The sequence below is a fragment of the Microcebus murinus genome, chromosome 1, assembly GCF_040939455.1.
Source record: "Microcebus murinus isolate Inina chromosome 1, M.murinus_Inina_mat1.0, whole genome shotgun sequence".
Classification (NCBI taxonomy): Eukaryota; Metazoa; Chordata; class Mammalia; order Primates; family Cheirogaleidae; genus Microcebus; species Microcebus murinus.
Window position 1 is genome coordinate 140,970,587 of NC_134104.1, and position 15,482 is coordinate 140,986,068.

The window sequence follows — 15,482 nt, forward strand, 5'->3', positions numbered from 1 at the left end:
TCCAGCCCCTCTTGTACCACTCTTATTTCTGAGGTCACAATAATGCATTTCTCCCATCACCACATCCACAGCTACGCATTTACAGCATACAGACTTTAAGGGTGTTAAGTGCATAGCAGGTGCTCAAATATTAATATTTAGTAAGCGAATAAAGGACATCAGAACCTGGTTAGTGGAGACTGATATGTAAAAAAAAAAAAGGAGACTAAAACACCTTACACTTCTTAAGTTTTCAGATTATGTAAAATTGAAGTGTTTGCAATGTTAATTTTAATTACATTATTTTCCTTCTTAAGTCTCCAGTGGACTTAGTTCTCTTAGAATATATTAATATTATAGAATATATATCTTAGAATATCTATTACTCCATCATGGGTCATTCCTCTACTGATATCCCATGTCCCAGCCAAACCACACTATGCAACAATGGCCAGCTGGGAGGGACACGAAGTGGTAGGTTCAGGTTGAAAAAGGAAATGCAATAGTATGACTTTACAAGGAAAGAAAAACTTTTTAAAATACAAGCCACTAAAACAAAGGCTATATCCAAATTTTCTTGGTCACAAGGATGCAATAGATTTTTTTTTGTTGTTGCGGATATTTTTAAGGAATAGGGGAATATGTGAGATTTTTTTCACATTTATAAAAATAAATCATTGGTTAAAAAGTTTGCGACATGCCCTAATGCTTCTTGCTATTTCATACATCACTGCCTTATTATTTTTTATTTATTACTCCCTTATTTATTACTCCCCTCTGCTTTCCCCATTCTATACTCCCCAATGCATTTCAGACACATTTGGCCTTCCATGATTACACTTTGCATGATGCCCCCTCCCCTGGCCCCCAGCTCCCATCACAGTACCTTTTGTTTCTTTCATAACACTAACCACACTGTATTATAATTGTTTGCCTTACTCTGTCTCCTTGAAAGCAGGTACTCAGATATCTGTTGATTGGATGAATGCAGGTAAATTAGAAATACTGAAAATCTGGTATATATACAGAAATCTTATTTTCTTGTTCTATTTTAGATTACTATTAAAAGAATAGTTAAACCTAGCGATTTAAGCAACTAGTATATCTTAAAATAAACAATGACTTTCTATATTTAGCAATTTCATATTAAAACCATCTAAAAACTGCCCAGTATGAAATAATTGGAGGTTTGCCAAAGATGTAGGTATTTGTTATAAGCATATTCAGTGATTTTTGACAACCCAGGATTATGCTGAAAACATGTAGTGGAATACTTTGCTGCCATTAGAAGTTACCTTTTATAAGAAAGAATTAATATATTAAAAATATTATTAAATAAATGCATAGAAGAAACAAAGCATTCAAAATGTTTAACAATCTTCTGGTTAACCAAATTTAATGTTTCCTTACAGTTTTCAATATTAAACCAAACTTGCTATCATAAAGTGTTCTACAAAATAGCAATACAGATTACCTCAAGTGGTGAGGGTAGAAGTAATTTTTTCTTTTTCAGCTTTTCATTATTTTCCAAATGTTGTACAATAAAGATGGATAACTTTTTTAACTGATGTATTTTAATATCTGAATTCTAGACCTTTCTTTTGCAAAGCTGCAAAACTATAGTAATTGCAATAAAATGAACTAAAATAATACAGGAAGCAAAGATATAAAAAGTTAAGGTTTAAAAAACCTCATTTATTTATTATTCATACTAATTCTCATTTCTATTTACTGTAAATGTTATTCTAAATCCATAATTACAAGCTACACTTGAATTTACAAATAGACCTGGCCAGATGTAAGACCCCAGGCTTTTACAGTAAGATATAACTTGATGGTGAAGTAATTTTGACTCAAAGTTTGTAAGAATAAAATATGAAGGAACACAGAAAATTAACTACAAATTTGAAGACTCAGGTTCAAATCAAATATAGATTTTGAAACCCAGAAGAAACAAATGTGTTTTATAATCTGGAATTATATGTTTTTAATTAGTTCTGAGCAGTACAGTAAATAAATGGCATTGATAATTAGTTTGGGTGAGAAAAGTGGGAGGAAAACATTTAAGCAGTTTTTTGTGGTCATCTGTTAATAGTTGACATCTCAGTATGTTTCTGGAATAAACAAATTAAGGGTATATTGCATGTAGTTATTTAAATAATCTATAACTTTCTTAAAGTCTTATCAAATGAAATTATAGAATTTTAAACATGATTTTCTTTCATGTTTACATATATAAGCTTTCATTTAGACACATTACACTTTCCTGTTTTGTAGTTAATTCATTTCTTGAGTGCCTGTTGTTGCCAGGTGCTTAATCTAATTTTTCAGTTAAAGTTATTATTCAGCTTAAGTCATTCTACTTAGTTGTCAACAGTAGTTAAGGCAGTACTGTACCCAGATGTCAAAATTAAATCAATATTTTGATTCAGAATGATTACAAACTATCCAAAGGTCATGGTATATAAAATACTACTGAGTTCAATGTTTAAAATGACTTTTCTTCTTAAAGATAAGCTGTAATGTATACATGCGTATACAGCTGTATACAATTGGTTCTGGCTATTACTCCTGATAAATCTTTTCTCCTCAGATACATGTATAAAATTCATGAGAACACCATTGATACAAGACCTTCTAAAGTTAAACACACACACACACACACACACACACCGCCTTGTTATAAGTGACAATGAGACAGAAAAATTGATATACATTTTTTCAAGTAATGTTATGTACAGTTTTATTGCCAGTATATGCACAACAGTAAGCATAGAACTATAAATACACAATGTAATTAACAGTAGAAAACAAAATTGTTACAGGTAAGAGGGAGAGGATTTAGAGAAACTATATTTTCCTGCTGCTAGCACAGAAACCAAAGGGAAAGCCTATGACAAATCATCCTTTCAGTACTCTTGTCTTAAATTCTTTACATACATTTCTACATTTTTTCAATTAAACAAAGAAAGTACAGATAACTCTGTAACAATAGCAAACTGCTTCCCTAATAGCTATTTGCCTTTCCAATCAAATTCACGTTATGTTAGGATTAAAAAAAAAAAAAGTCAGGATGAGAAATCATTAGTATCCTGGTTCCAAATTATTTAATTTGGCCTTTTACCACAACTGGTAATTTCTGAAAGTTGGCTGCACATGAAAAGAACAGGTGTAGCAAAAGGTGATTAAAAAAACTTGTTAAAAGCTAACAGAAAATCACCCTTTAAGTAGTTTCCCAAAAGACACTATAGGCAGCAGCTCAGTTAAAAGTATTAGCCCTGAAGAGGTAGAGAATTTGAGCCCATTATACAAAGATAGCCTTGGCACCATCTTCTCTCTCATCAGGATCAATGTTTTCAAGTAAGACAATTTCATGGTAAAAGGAAACCAGGTTCCACCATTTAAAGAAAAGGTGCTGGTCGACTTCCATGTCTCAATAATTAGTTTGTTTATTAAGTGAGAAACAGAAGACGGTCAAGGACACACATGCACTTGATTTTTTTTGTCTGTTTCCATTATCAAGTTTATTTATAAGTGAATTTGATATTAATAAATACAAAAAAAGCATCATCACAACAAAGATAAACAAACCAAAAAAAAAAAAATAAACAAACAAAAAAAACAAACCCTGCAATAAAACCTTCTATTTCAATAAGTATCCAGAAAAAAACAGGCAGATGATTTGGTGCAGCTTTCTTAAGGGATCATAGAAGGGACACGGTATTAAATAAAGATGGCAAGATCAAGAACCAACAAACAATATCAGTTTTACAGAACTGGCTGATTCTGTAACATATGTCTTTGAGGTCTTAAGATCACCCCAAAGAAGTTGCAACTAATGACATGTATCACCATCACACCAACAGAGTCCAGCTGAAGTTCAAATTAGTCCTGCTTTATTTCACATCATTTCAATATTTCTAGCATAGGACATGATACGGAACAAAACTCAAAATAGCAATAAAAATATTATTCTGCAATTGAATAAAGGCAAAAAAAAATGTTTTAGACTGTTAAACTTTTAAAGCTTTAAGCATTCCTGTTTAACCAGCATTTAAAAAAATTTATACAATCATAACACTGGCAAAGGTTAATGGGAAGACAAAGAAGTACAAACATGTGAAATGATGAATTAGATTAAAAATTACTTTGTATTGATCAATTGATGTTAATACTGCTTCTTCTTGAATTTGGAATAACTATCATAAAAGTTTACATGCAGACTGAGGGTAGCCCTCTGTTACAGAAAATACAAAATGAAACAAAACAAAAAACTAAAACTGGGAAACAATGGTTAAGTTCCAAAAGATGTATTTGAGAATTTCCTTTCATTGATGAGGGTGGTCTGTCTGTCCTTTCTTTGAGAGACCTGGTTCACTTTGATGAGCTTCACTAACTTTGTCCAGAAACATCAGTAGTGGGATCAGCTCCTCCAGAACCTGTTTGTGCACGTTTGATGTAAAGATTCAGTAGCTTCATCTGCAGATTCAAGCCAAACACATGTCATTTGAGCAAGCTGCTCTAAATTATAAGATGCTTATTAAAAAAATTATATATATATGTGTGAGCTTTGAAAGATAGATTTTAGGCTGGGGGTTATTATAATGCCCAATTTATTGTTGATAATTAAGAATTACAAAAAAACATTTTTTTTAAGTCTTAGAGTTTGTTCATGACTGAGTATACTATAATGACTTTTCAAAAAATGTTATAGTGATAAAATATAAAACACTAAAGTAAACTCAGAAAAAGAAGTTACCATTAAAACAATAATGACAAACATTTGAGCACTATGTGTTACATAATGTGCTTTACATTATCTCTTTATTTCCCCATTTTACAGTTGAGGAAATCAAGATACAGAATGGTTAGGTTACTGCCTCAGGTCACAGGGGTGGGTAAGAAATGGGCTAGGCAATTGGGTTCTAGAGCCCAAGATCTCAGATCACCATGCTACTGCCATTCTAACAAGAATGGTTTTGATTTCTGTCAGTTTGCATTCTTTACCAGTATGAGATTATGTTTTTTAAGGAGTTTGTAACCAATGCATGTATAATTCTGTGTTATGCTTTATTCATCTAATGTTATTTAAAAATATTTTTTTCACCTACCTATTGTCTTCCTATGTAACAGTATTACTGGAGGGCTAGTATTCTGATAAAATGCTGACTTTTAATTGTTTCTGAAAATTTCCTTTTTAAACATTAATCCTTTGATCCAAGAGTTTTTAACCTGGTGTCCACGGGATTCAGGGGATCCCTGAACCCTGAATCCCACCATCTAAAATTTTCCATATGTAATTTTCTTTTTTAAAAATTTATTTATTTATTACGAATTTGCATGTCATCCTTGCACAAGGGCCATGCTAATCTTCTCTGCATCGTTCTAATTTTAGTATATGTGGTATCGAAGCAAGCACTGTATTTAAGTTTCCTGAGATGAGATTTTACCTAAATCTCAAAGTAGTCTGTAACCAAGAAAGGGTTAAGAATCACTGCTTTAATCTATAACTTGCAGAGATACTTTAATGTATGATGTGTACCTGAGCTCATTTTTCTTTGTATGTATTTTTATTCTGCCTTTTTGCTATTAGGAAAATAAACTTGACTATAGTAATGACAATTATTAGAATTTTGGGAAACTCTTTAAAGGAAGGTGAGTGCTCCCTGCTAACTGGTTCATAGGCTGTAATTTGACAATCATAGTTTATTCCCACCCTCTAGAACAAATTTCAAAGTTCTGGTGGTACCAATGAAATGAAGAAAGCAAGACTTACTTATTTTTTTAAGTCTTAAGGACTAATCAGAAATTTTTATTTTAATATACCAAGTAAAAGTCGCCATTAATTTGGATCGTAATAATAGAAAGAGAAAAAAGAACAAATATTTGATTACCATAGTTTAAGGGGAAAATTTATAAAATGTTCAAGTATTCCATATTTTGGGAGATATAAAGTAATCCATGAACATACAACCACAACAATCTATGTATTCTGAACTAAACAGTCCTTGGGGGTAACAATTTGGGTGTGGGAGTGGGAAAGGAGTTAGCTGGCTTTTATAAATAACTGGAAGCTGTAGGCATTTTCTCTCACAGAAATCTACCAACTACCCTACCAAACTGCTGACTTCACCTGAGTGACAAACGTTAGAGCAGAAACAGATAAAATGCAAAACAGGAGGAATAAGGGCAACTTGTATGCTCAAAGCCTGACTTACTAAAAGTAGAATAACAAATTTACCCTTTAACCCATACACAGAACTAAATTTTGAAGAATGTACTTAGCCACCATCTTTAAAACAAAGCAGCATTACTTACTTTACTGCCAGTGAGTTGACTGAGATGTGGTTTTAGTTCATCACCAATTACTGCATGAACAGCCACCAGGCAGAAGACACAAGCTTTCCGAACACTGCTTTCTGAATTATCATAACCCTAGGGAGAAAAGTCTATCGTTAGAACTCCTGGGAGATCTGAGAAAACTACCTTTTCAACAGGGACAGATGATGTAACTCAAAGATGAGATCTTGAGCATACAGAGGAAAGAAAACTCTGCTGACCCGAGTTAACTTTTCAACCTTTTCAGGCACAGACATGCCCTTCTTTCCTTTCACTTCTCCTACTGCACCCTCAACCTAATGTTAGCCCTCTTTATCAGGTTCTTTCTTACTTATCCATAAAGTATTTTTGAATCAATTATCTGAATGTATATGAGTTCATCTCCACTAAAATCCTGATCATCTAATCTTTCTAAAACAACTATAAAAATATTAAAATATTAATAGATATCCAGCTAAAATATATTCTTCATAATAAAAGTAATAAAATCAAACTATGTTGATTTTATTTTATCTCATCATTTTTATATAGTTGTAATTATAATAGTGCCTGTTATGTGACAAGTACAGGCCAGCTAAATAATATTCAGTGTCCAACAAGATACACACTATCTTGTCTCAGAACAGTTACCGAATCACATGGCAGGAGGTATTGTGGGGTAGAGAGTGGGATTAGGAATGTGATAGTCAGAAAATACTTTGCAGAGAAAGTGTTTTAAATTGAGACCTGAAGGGTGACAAGAATAAATTAAAACAAAGGGGAATGAGGATGAGTATACCAGACAGAGAAAAGTACACAGTACATTGTGTACTAATAGTACATTAGTGAGAGAGAGCAGTGCTTTCTATGAGTTAAATAAATTCATTATAATTGGAGTACATGGGGTAGGAAGGAAAGGTAGGCAGTGGCCAGCTGGAAGAACCGCAGCAAGACATACGGACTTGTTCTGTCAATGGAAAACCCTGAAGGGCTTTAAGCAGGGAGTGACATCAGAGTTATCAGGTTGCATTCAGGAGGATGACCTCGGAGAAATGTCTACTCAGACTCTATTAGTTTCCTGTGGCTGTTTAACAATTACCACAAACCTCAAGCTGGTATTCCTTATTTCTAAGGCCAAATCACTTCAATTTTTGTCCCCATCTTCACATCACCTTCTCCACTGTGTGCGTGTGTGTGTATAATCTCCCTCTACCTCTCTCTTATATGGACACTTATGATAGCATTTAGGGATCGCCAGGACAACCCAGAATTATTATGTCTCATCTCATGATCCTTAACTTTATCATATCTTCAAAGATCCTGTATCTAAATAAGGTAACATTTACAGATTCTAACATCTACAGATTCTAGAATTCTAATTCAATCAGATTAAGACCTGATATCTTTGGGGTCACCATTCAACCCACAACAAGATGCTCTGCCCATTTTTCAAATTGGTCATTTTCCTTTCTATTATTATTATTTCTGGAGACAGAGTCTCCCTCTGTAGCCCTGGTTACTGTACAGTGGAGTCATCATAGCTCACTGCAACATCAAACTCCTGGGCTCAAGTGATCATCCTGCCTCAGCTTCTCAAGTAGTTGGGACTACAGGTGCACTGACAACACCTGGCTAATTTTTCTATTTTTTGTAGAGACATGTCTCACTCTTCCTCTGGACTGGTCTGGTCTCGAACTCCTGAGCTCAAGTAATCCCCCCACCTCGGCCCTTCAGAGTGCTAGGATTACACACGCCACTGTGGGCAGCTCTTCTTTCTATTATTCAGTTGCATAAGTTCTTTATATATTATAGATACAAGTCCCTTCTCATATTTATGACTTACAAAAATTTTGTCCCATTGTGTGGGTTGCTTTTATTGTCTTTTCACTTTCTTGATGGTGTCCTTTTAAAGCACAAAAGTTTTTAATTTTGATGATGTTCAATTCTACTTATTTTTAATTTTGTTACAATTGCTTTTGCTGTATTATCTAAGAAATCACTGCCCAATTCAAGGTGACAAAGATGTATGCCTATGTTTCTTCTAACATTTTATAGTTTTAGAGTTTTTACATTTTGGTCTTTGATCCATTTTCAGTTAATATTTTTTATTGAGGTAAAATTCACATAACACAAAATTAACCATTTTAAAATACACAATTCAATGGCATTTAGTACATTCACACTGTTATACAAACACCGTATCTATCAAGTTCCAAAACACTTCATTACTTGAAAAATATGCCTGTACCCTTAATTAAGCACCCACTGGATATTTCATATAAATGCAAGCATATACTATGTGACTTTTTTGGTTTGGCTTCTGTTATTTGGCAATTTTTTTAAAAAAGACACAATCTCTATTGCCCAGGCTAGAGTGCAGTGGCGCAATCATAGTTCACTGCGTCTCTAACTCCTAAGCTCAAGCAATCGTCTTGCTTAGCCTTCTGAGTAGCTAGGACTACAGGTGTATGCCACACACCTAATTTAGGTATAACATACACCTAATCTTTCTATTTTCTGTAGCGATGGGGCCTTGTTATGCTGCTCAGGCTGGTCTTGAATTCCTGGCCTCAAGTGATCCTCCTGCCTTGGCCTCCCAAAGTGCTAGGATTATAGGTGTGAGCCACTGTGCCCGGCCTTGGCATGTTTTGAGGTTGATACATGTTGTAACATATATCAGTACTTCATTCCTATTTATGGCTGGATAATATTAATATTTCATTGTATGATATGCCATTCTATTTATCCATTTATCAGTTAAAATGGACATTTGAGTTCTTTTCACCTTTTGGCTATTATGAATAGTGCTGATATGAACATTCAAGTATAACTATTTTTTGAAGTATCTGTTTTGACTTCTTTTGGGTATATACCTGGGAGTGGAACTGCTGGGTTATACGATGATTTTATAACTTTTTGAGGAACTGCCAAACTGTTTCCCACAGGAACTACACTACTTTACATTTCTACCAGCAATGTACGAAGGTTCCAATTTCTGTACATCCTCACCAACACTTGTTATTTTCATTCTTTTGATTACAGCCATCTCAGTGGGTGTGAAGTGGTATCTCATTGTAGTTTGACACACATTTCCCTAATGACTAATGATACCAACCATGTTTTCATGTGCTTCTTGGCCATTGTATATCTTCTCTGAAGAAGTGTCTAAGTCCTTTGCCCATTTAAAAATTGTCTTTTTGTTGTTGAGTTATAAGAGTTCTTTATATATATATGTTCTGGATAGTAGACCCTTATTAGATACATAATTTGAAAAAATTTTCTCCCATTATGTAAGCTGTCTTTTCACTTTCTTGATAATGTTGTGTGATGAACAAAAGTTATTAATTTTGATGAAGTCCAATTGATCTGTTTCATTTTTTTGTTGATGTTTTGGGTGTCATATCTAATAATCACTGCCAAATCTAAGGTCATAAAGATTTATCCCTGTTTCCTTCTAAGATATATTTCCTATATTTAGATCATTGAGTTCATTTTTGTTTATGGTGTGTGGTCACTGAAGTTTGTTATCTCAGTGGTCAGCTAGTGACCTGACAGAGATTTTCTTAAAAGCCTGGAATCAAGGAAAAACAAAGCACACACTTAATGGGTGCGGTGTGCACTGTCTGGGGGATGGACATGCTTGAAGCTCTGACTCAGGTGGGGCAAAGGCAATATATGTAACTTAAACATTTGTACCCCAATAATATGTTGAGAAACAAAATAAAACAAAACAAAACAACCAACACAAACTCTCCCAGTCTTTGCAGATTGACTCTGAGCTGGGGTAGTCATTCAATGCTTAGTGAGGCTGCCTACAGCTGTTAGCCTTCACACCTCCTGTGTGTATGGGTCCCAAAGATCATCGAGAGGTCCAAGCTGAGGGTCCTTTAAGGTCTTTTCTGAACATTCTTCTGGTGGATTCCCTAGTATTCATGACACTTCAAAGCCCTATTCCACCAAGTATCTTCTTCCCCAGCTCCTCCTTTCCAGGCTTCTCTAGCTGTCTGCTGCTTGCCCTGTCTGCTCTCCTTTGCCTCAGGTGGCTACAGGTAGCATATGTCTTCAAATGTTTTTGACATTTGGGAACCTACTTCAGCCTGAAGGGAGGCAAAACAAAGGAGTTTTTGTGCCAGTCTCTCAGGGAACACCAAAGAGATCAAACACATAACCATAATTTTTTGAGATAAGGTTCATGTTTCTTTGCATCAGCAAGCTGTACCACAAATGTGGGCCACTGTCCCCAACGCAGGGTGAATGGCAGGCAGTAACTTTCTTACTGAATTTTAGCAGCCTCTTTCTTTCACTACACTCCCTTAGTTGCTGTTTTTTGTTAGATCCTAGAGTTTCAAAAAAGTTGATTCTACCTGTTTTTGCTAGCTCAATGGTTGCTTAGGTGGAGGAATCAATTCTTTTTCATTTTAAATTTTTTATTTTTTTCTGAGATGGCATCTTATTCTGTTGCCCAGGCTACAGTGCAGTGGCACCATCATAGCTCACTGAAACCTCAAATTCCTGGGCCCAAGCAATCTTCCTGCCTCAGTCTCCTGAGTAGCTGCGACAACAGGCACACACCACAATGCCCGGCTAATTTTTCTATTTTTTGTAGAGATGGGGTCTCACTCTTGCTCAGACTGGTCTTCGACTCCTGTCCTTAAGTGATACTCTCACCTTGGCCTCCCAAAGTGCTACAATTACAGGCGTGAGCCACCCTGCCCAGCCTGGGGGAATCAATTCTTGGAGCTCCTTACTCTGCCATTTTCTGTTATCACTCCTTAACTTTTGTATATGGTGTGATGAAGGAGTTCAATTTCTTTCTTTTTCACATGGATGCCCAGTTGTTCTAGCACCATTTGTTAAAAATACTGTTCTTTCCCCCCCAAAACTGTGGTCAAGTGACAGTAAATGTCAGGGTTATTTCCGGATTCTGAATTCTATTCCATTGATCTGTAAGTCTATTATGGCGGTATCACATTGTCTTCATTACTGTAGCTTAGTAGTAAGTTTTGAAATCAGGAGTGTGAATCCTCCAATTTTGTTCTTCTTTTTCAAGTTGATTAGACTCGTAAGATTCTTTAAATCTATAACAGTTCTTAACCTCTTCTCCCCCTTTTTTCATGCCACTTCTTTTTTTTTTTTTTTTTTGAGACAGAGTCTCACTTTGTTGCCCAGGCTAGAGTGAGTGCCATGGCATCAGCCTAGCTCACAGCAACCTCAAACTCCTGGGCTCAAGCAATCCTGCTGCCTCAGCCTCCCAAGTAGCTGGGACTACAGGCATGCGCCACCATGCCCGGCTCATTTTTTCTATATATATTAGTTGGCCAATTAATTTCTTTCTATTTATAGTAGAGACGGGGTCTCGCTCTTGCTCAGGCTGGTTTCGAACTCCTGACCTCGAGCAATCCGCCCGCCTCGGCCTCCCAGAGTGCTAGGATTACAGGCGTGAGCCACCGCGCCCGGCCCCATGCCACTTCTTTATTAAAGGAATTTGGCAATTTTTCTTGTAAAATTTCCTACAAGAAAGGAATTACAAATTCTGAATTTGACTGAATGTATCCTTAAGGTGCAATTTAACATGTTTCTCTATTTTCTAAACTTCCTTTAAAATGACAGTTAAACCAAGAGGCTTGATTAGGTTTAGGTTCAATTGTTTTAGGGAAGAAGACTTGTTAAAGGTTGTGCATCTCATCAAAAGACACATAATGTGTAGCTGTTTGGCCTTCAGTGATGTTTAAGATTGATCAGTAAGTTCAGGTGTTGTTAATTTAATCCCTTCATTATATACCCCTCCCCATCATCTTTTCACCTCAGTATTTTGGCAACCACTGGAAAACACTTCATACATTCATTGTTTCAATGGAGCCCCAAAATGTTAATTTTAAAAAAATAAACCAACAGGTCAAAGAATAGAAATGATAATTTTATAAGTCAATAATTTCTTCTGTACTTACTAACTAGAATTCTTCTTAAAGTACTTTATCTCATCAAATACTTGGTTATCCTGAAAATAGGGCAGGTAGGCTATGTGCTTTGATTATTTCACTTTATTAACCAATTTTCAGAATAAATTAGTGTCCTGGTAACCTTCAAAGTTGGCCAATTATTATATCAATATGAACTCATGAATTGCATTTTAAAATCGAGGTATTTTAATTCATTATTGCATTATTCTTTTTGAACCTCAAATTGTTTTCTCGCTTTCAGAAACATGATTTACCAAGCTCATTTTGTACATTTCCTGCTCCAAACCTGAAATCAGTCGTTTTTCCAAACACACCTGACTCCTTTGAGTGGAAAATGGTATTTGGAGACCACAATCTGGGTAAGGATGCTCACTGTTACTGGGTTGATACTGATTCAGAGGACATGTTGAGTTAAGAAATTAAATAATAATTTCACTCTGACATATCCAATTTAAAGTTAAGATTTACTTCTTTTATTTTATGCCACCGTTATTTGCTTTATCCTGACATATATATAATATATATATATGTACCAATGTAATTTCTATTTTATACTAATGACTACAGAATATAGAATAACCAATATAGTTATTCTATATAATAACTAGCTCATTATTTTTCCTAACTATGAATATATTGAATGCAGTTCAGGATTTCTTTGTGGTTTCTTTCATCTTTAGGGTATATCTCGCTAGGGATTTACAGTAAAAAATTCTTCCTTGAGCTCTGACTGCTCTGTCTTTAAATTTACCTATTGTCTAATTCTTCTTTTTATGAGCTTTAAAAATTTGGATTCATGCTTTTTATTAGCTCTTGTTTTCTTACATTTCTTTTTTACCTTTTTTTCTTAAATTTGGGTTTATGTTTCCATTTGCTTTGTGGCCATATTTTTCTAGTGTACCTTCATTGTAGGTATACTTCAGGCCATTATTTTCTTCCTCTTTTTTGAGGGGAAGGGGTAGGTAATATCTTTGTATGGGGCTAGACCCCCACAACCCTTTTCTGTCACTCATATGTAACTGAAATGGGCTTTTATATATTTCATATTTTAAAGAAAAGTTTTCTGTGTAGTGGGGTGACATTGGGCTATGAAAGCTTTTCTAGCTTTACTGCTGCAGGATTCCTCCTTCTTGTTATCTTAAAGTATTAAAAAATATGATCTTTCTGTGTAGCCACCTCTGCCAAAGGATTGCTATCATAGGAGCTCAGTGAAGACTCTATTACAGGGAGTTTTTCCAAAATGAGCAGCTCTTTCTGGAAGGGAAATTTTGTGAGGTATTTCTAAAAGTCTTGAGGATCCAGGCCACCCCAGCATGATCTGGCCTTCCATACAGTACCTGTTTTCACCTGTAATTTTTTCTCACTTAAATTATGCATATTTAGTTCTTCACTCAGAATAGGGATCTCTCTTTTAGGGGTGAGCACTTGTGCGATTCTCTGGCATGAGGGTCTTTTTAATTTATAAAGAGAAGAAATTTATTTCTCATGGTTTTGGAGGCTGGAAAGTCTAATATCAAGGTGCCGGCATCTGGTGACGGCCTTATTGCTGTCATCCAACTGTGGAAGGCACAAGGGCAGGAGAGTACACATTGGCACCAGGATCTTAAAAGTAACTTTTGATTTTCCTTTATACTTTTCCATACCACTGAGATCCCCAGGGGAATTTGCTGCTGGTGCTGGTGGTGGTTTGGTTCTATCTGCTCATATTCTGGGGTTCACTGGGATATATTTCCCTAATTTTACTGAAGATGTTTTTCATGTTTTTGTTTTTTTTTTTTTTGAGACAGAGTCTCGCTTTGTTGCCCAGGCTAGAGTGAGTGCCATGGCGTCAGCCTAGCTCACAGCAACCTCAAACTCCTGGGCTCCAGCGATCCTTCTGCCTCAGCCTCCCGAGTAGCTGGGACTACAGGCATGCGCCACCATGCCCGGCTAATTTTTTACATATATATATCAGTTGGCCAATTAATTTCTTTCTATTTATAGTAGAGACGGGGTCTCGCTCTTGCTCAGGCTGGTTTTGAACTCCTGACCTTGAGCAATCCGCCCGCCTCGGCCTCCCAAGAGCTAGGATTACAGGCGTGAGCCACCGCGCCCGGCCTTTTCATGTTTTTTGTATGCAATCCTAGTTGCTCAGTGAGATAACTTTTTGGTGAGAAAACTTGAAGGCATTCAAAAACTATATTGCCATTGTCTTCTTTCCTCTCATTGCTCTGGTCCTATTATCTATATATTCTAATTTTAATAGTTTATAGCAAAAAATTGAAATGCTAATATTTAAATTCATTAGAGTTCTTGTGCTTTTCTGATAGGTAAGATACCTATTTCCAAAAATCATGTATACTGTAAGATTCTGCATCAAGCTAACATGAAAGGAAGTAAGCAATTGACAAGAACTTAAAGCCACAACAGCTCTTTGCTAATATCTTCATACTCTTAAAATATTCATTCAGCAAATATTTATCACAAAAGCATAAACAGAAAAAGAGATTTGGATCTTATCTTAGGACCTCACAGTTTAGTGAGTAATATTAAACTTAGAACAGAATTAAAAATATAACCCTATAGATATACAAAGTAATGGGCTGGGCGCGGTGGCTCATGCCTGTAATCCTAGCTCTCTGGGAGGCTGAGGAGGGCAGATCGCTCGAGGTCAGGAGTTCGAAACCAGCCTGAGCAAGAGCGAGACCCCATCTCTACTATAAATAGAAAGAAATTAATTGGCCAACTAATATATATAGAAAAAATTAGCTGGGCATGGTGGCACATGCCTGTAGTCCCAGCTACTTGGGAGGCTGAAGCAGGGGGATCACTTGAGACCAGGAGTTTGAGGTTGCTATGAGCAGCTGATGCCATGGCACTCTAGTCAGGGCAATAGAGTGAGACTCTGTCTCAAAAAAAAGCATAGAAAAGCAAAGCAAAGTAATGAATGATTAATTCTCTTTAAAAAGAGGTTTTTTTTTTTTTTTTTTGAGACAGAGTCTCTTTCTGTTGCCCAGGTTGAAGTGCAGTGGCATCACCATAGCTCACTGCAACCTCAAACTCCTGGGCTCAAATGATCCTCCTGCCTTGGCCTCCCAGAGTGTTTTAGGATTACAGGTGCGAGCCACTGTTCTCAGCCTTGAAGAGGTTTAAATATAGGCATATTAGTCAGCCATTAAAATTACATTATAAAATATTATTTACTAAATGGAAAGAGTTCACAATATATGGTTAATGAAAGCATGT

At 35.7% G+C, this 15,482-nt stretch overlaps 1 protein-coding gene and 1 non-coding gene across 51 annotated transcripts in view; both read right to left on the reverse strand.

The window, feature by feature from the left end:
• Positions 1-2,691: 2,691 nt before the first annotated feature.
• Positions 2,692-15,482, reverse strand: part of CLASP2 (cytoplasmic linker associated protein 2) — a 194,468-nt gene continuing 181,677 nt past the window's right edge. For all 50 annotated transcript variants that reach the window (XM_076006146.1, XM_076006141.1, XM_076006137.1 and 47 more), the window contains 2 exons: positions 6,298-6,414; positions 2,692-4,458 (listed from right to left, as the gene is read on the reverse strand). In XM_076006146.1, the coding sequence (XP_075862261.1) occupies positions 4,372-4,458; positions 6,298-6,414 (204 nt within the window). In that variant the 3' untranslated portion in view covers positions 2,692-4,371. The remainder of the gene's footprint in view (positions 4,459-6,297; positions 6,415-15,482) is intronic.
• On the reverse strand, positions 5,292-5,398 carry LOC142874941 (U6 spliceosomal RNA). Its single transcript, XR_012922528.1, has one exon. It is a non-coding gene; the product is annotated as a U6 spliceosomal RNA (small nuclear RNA).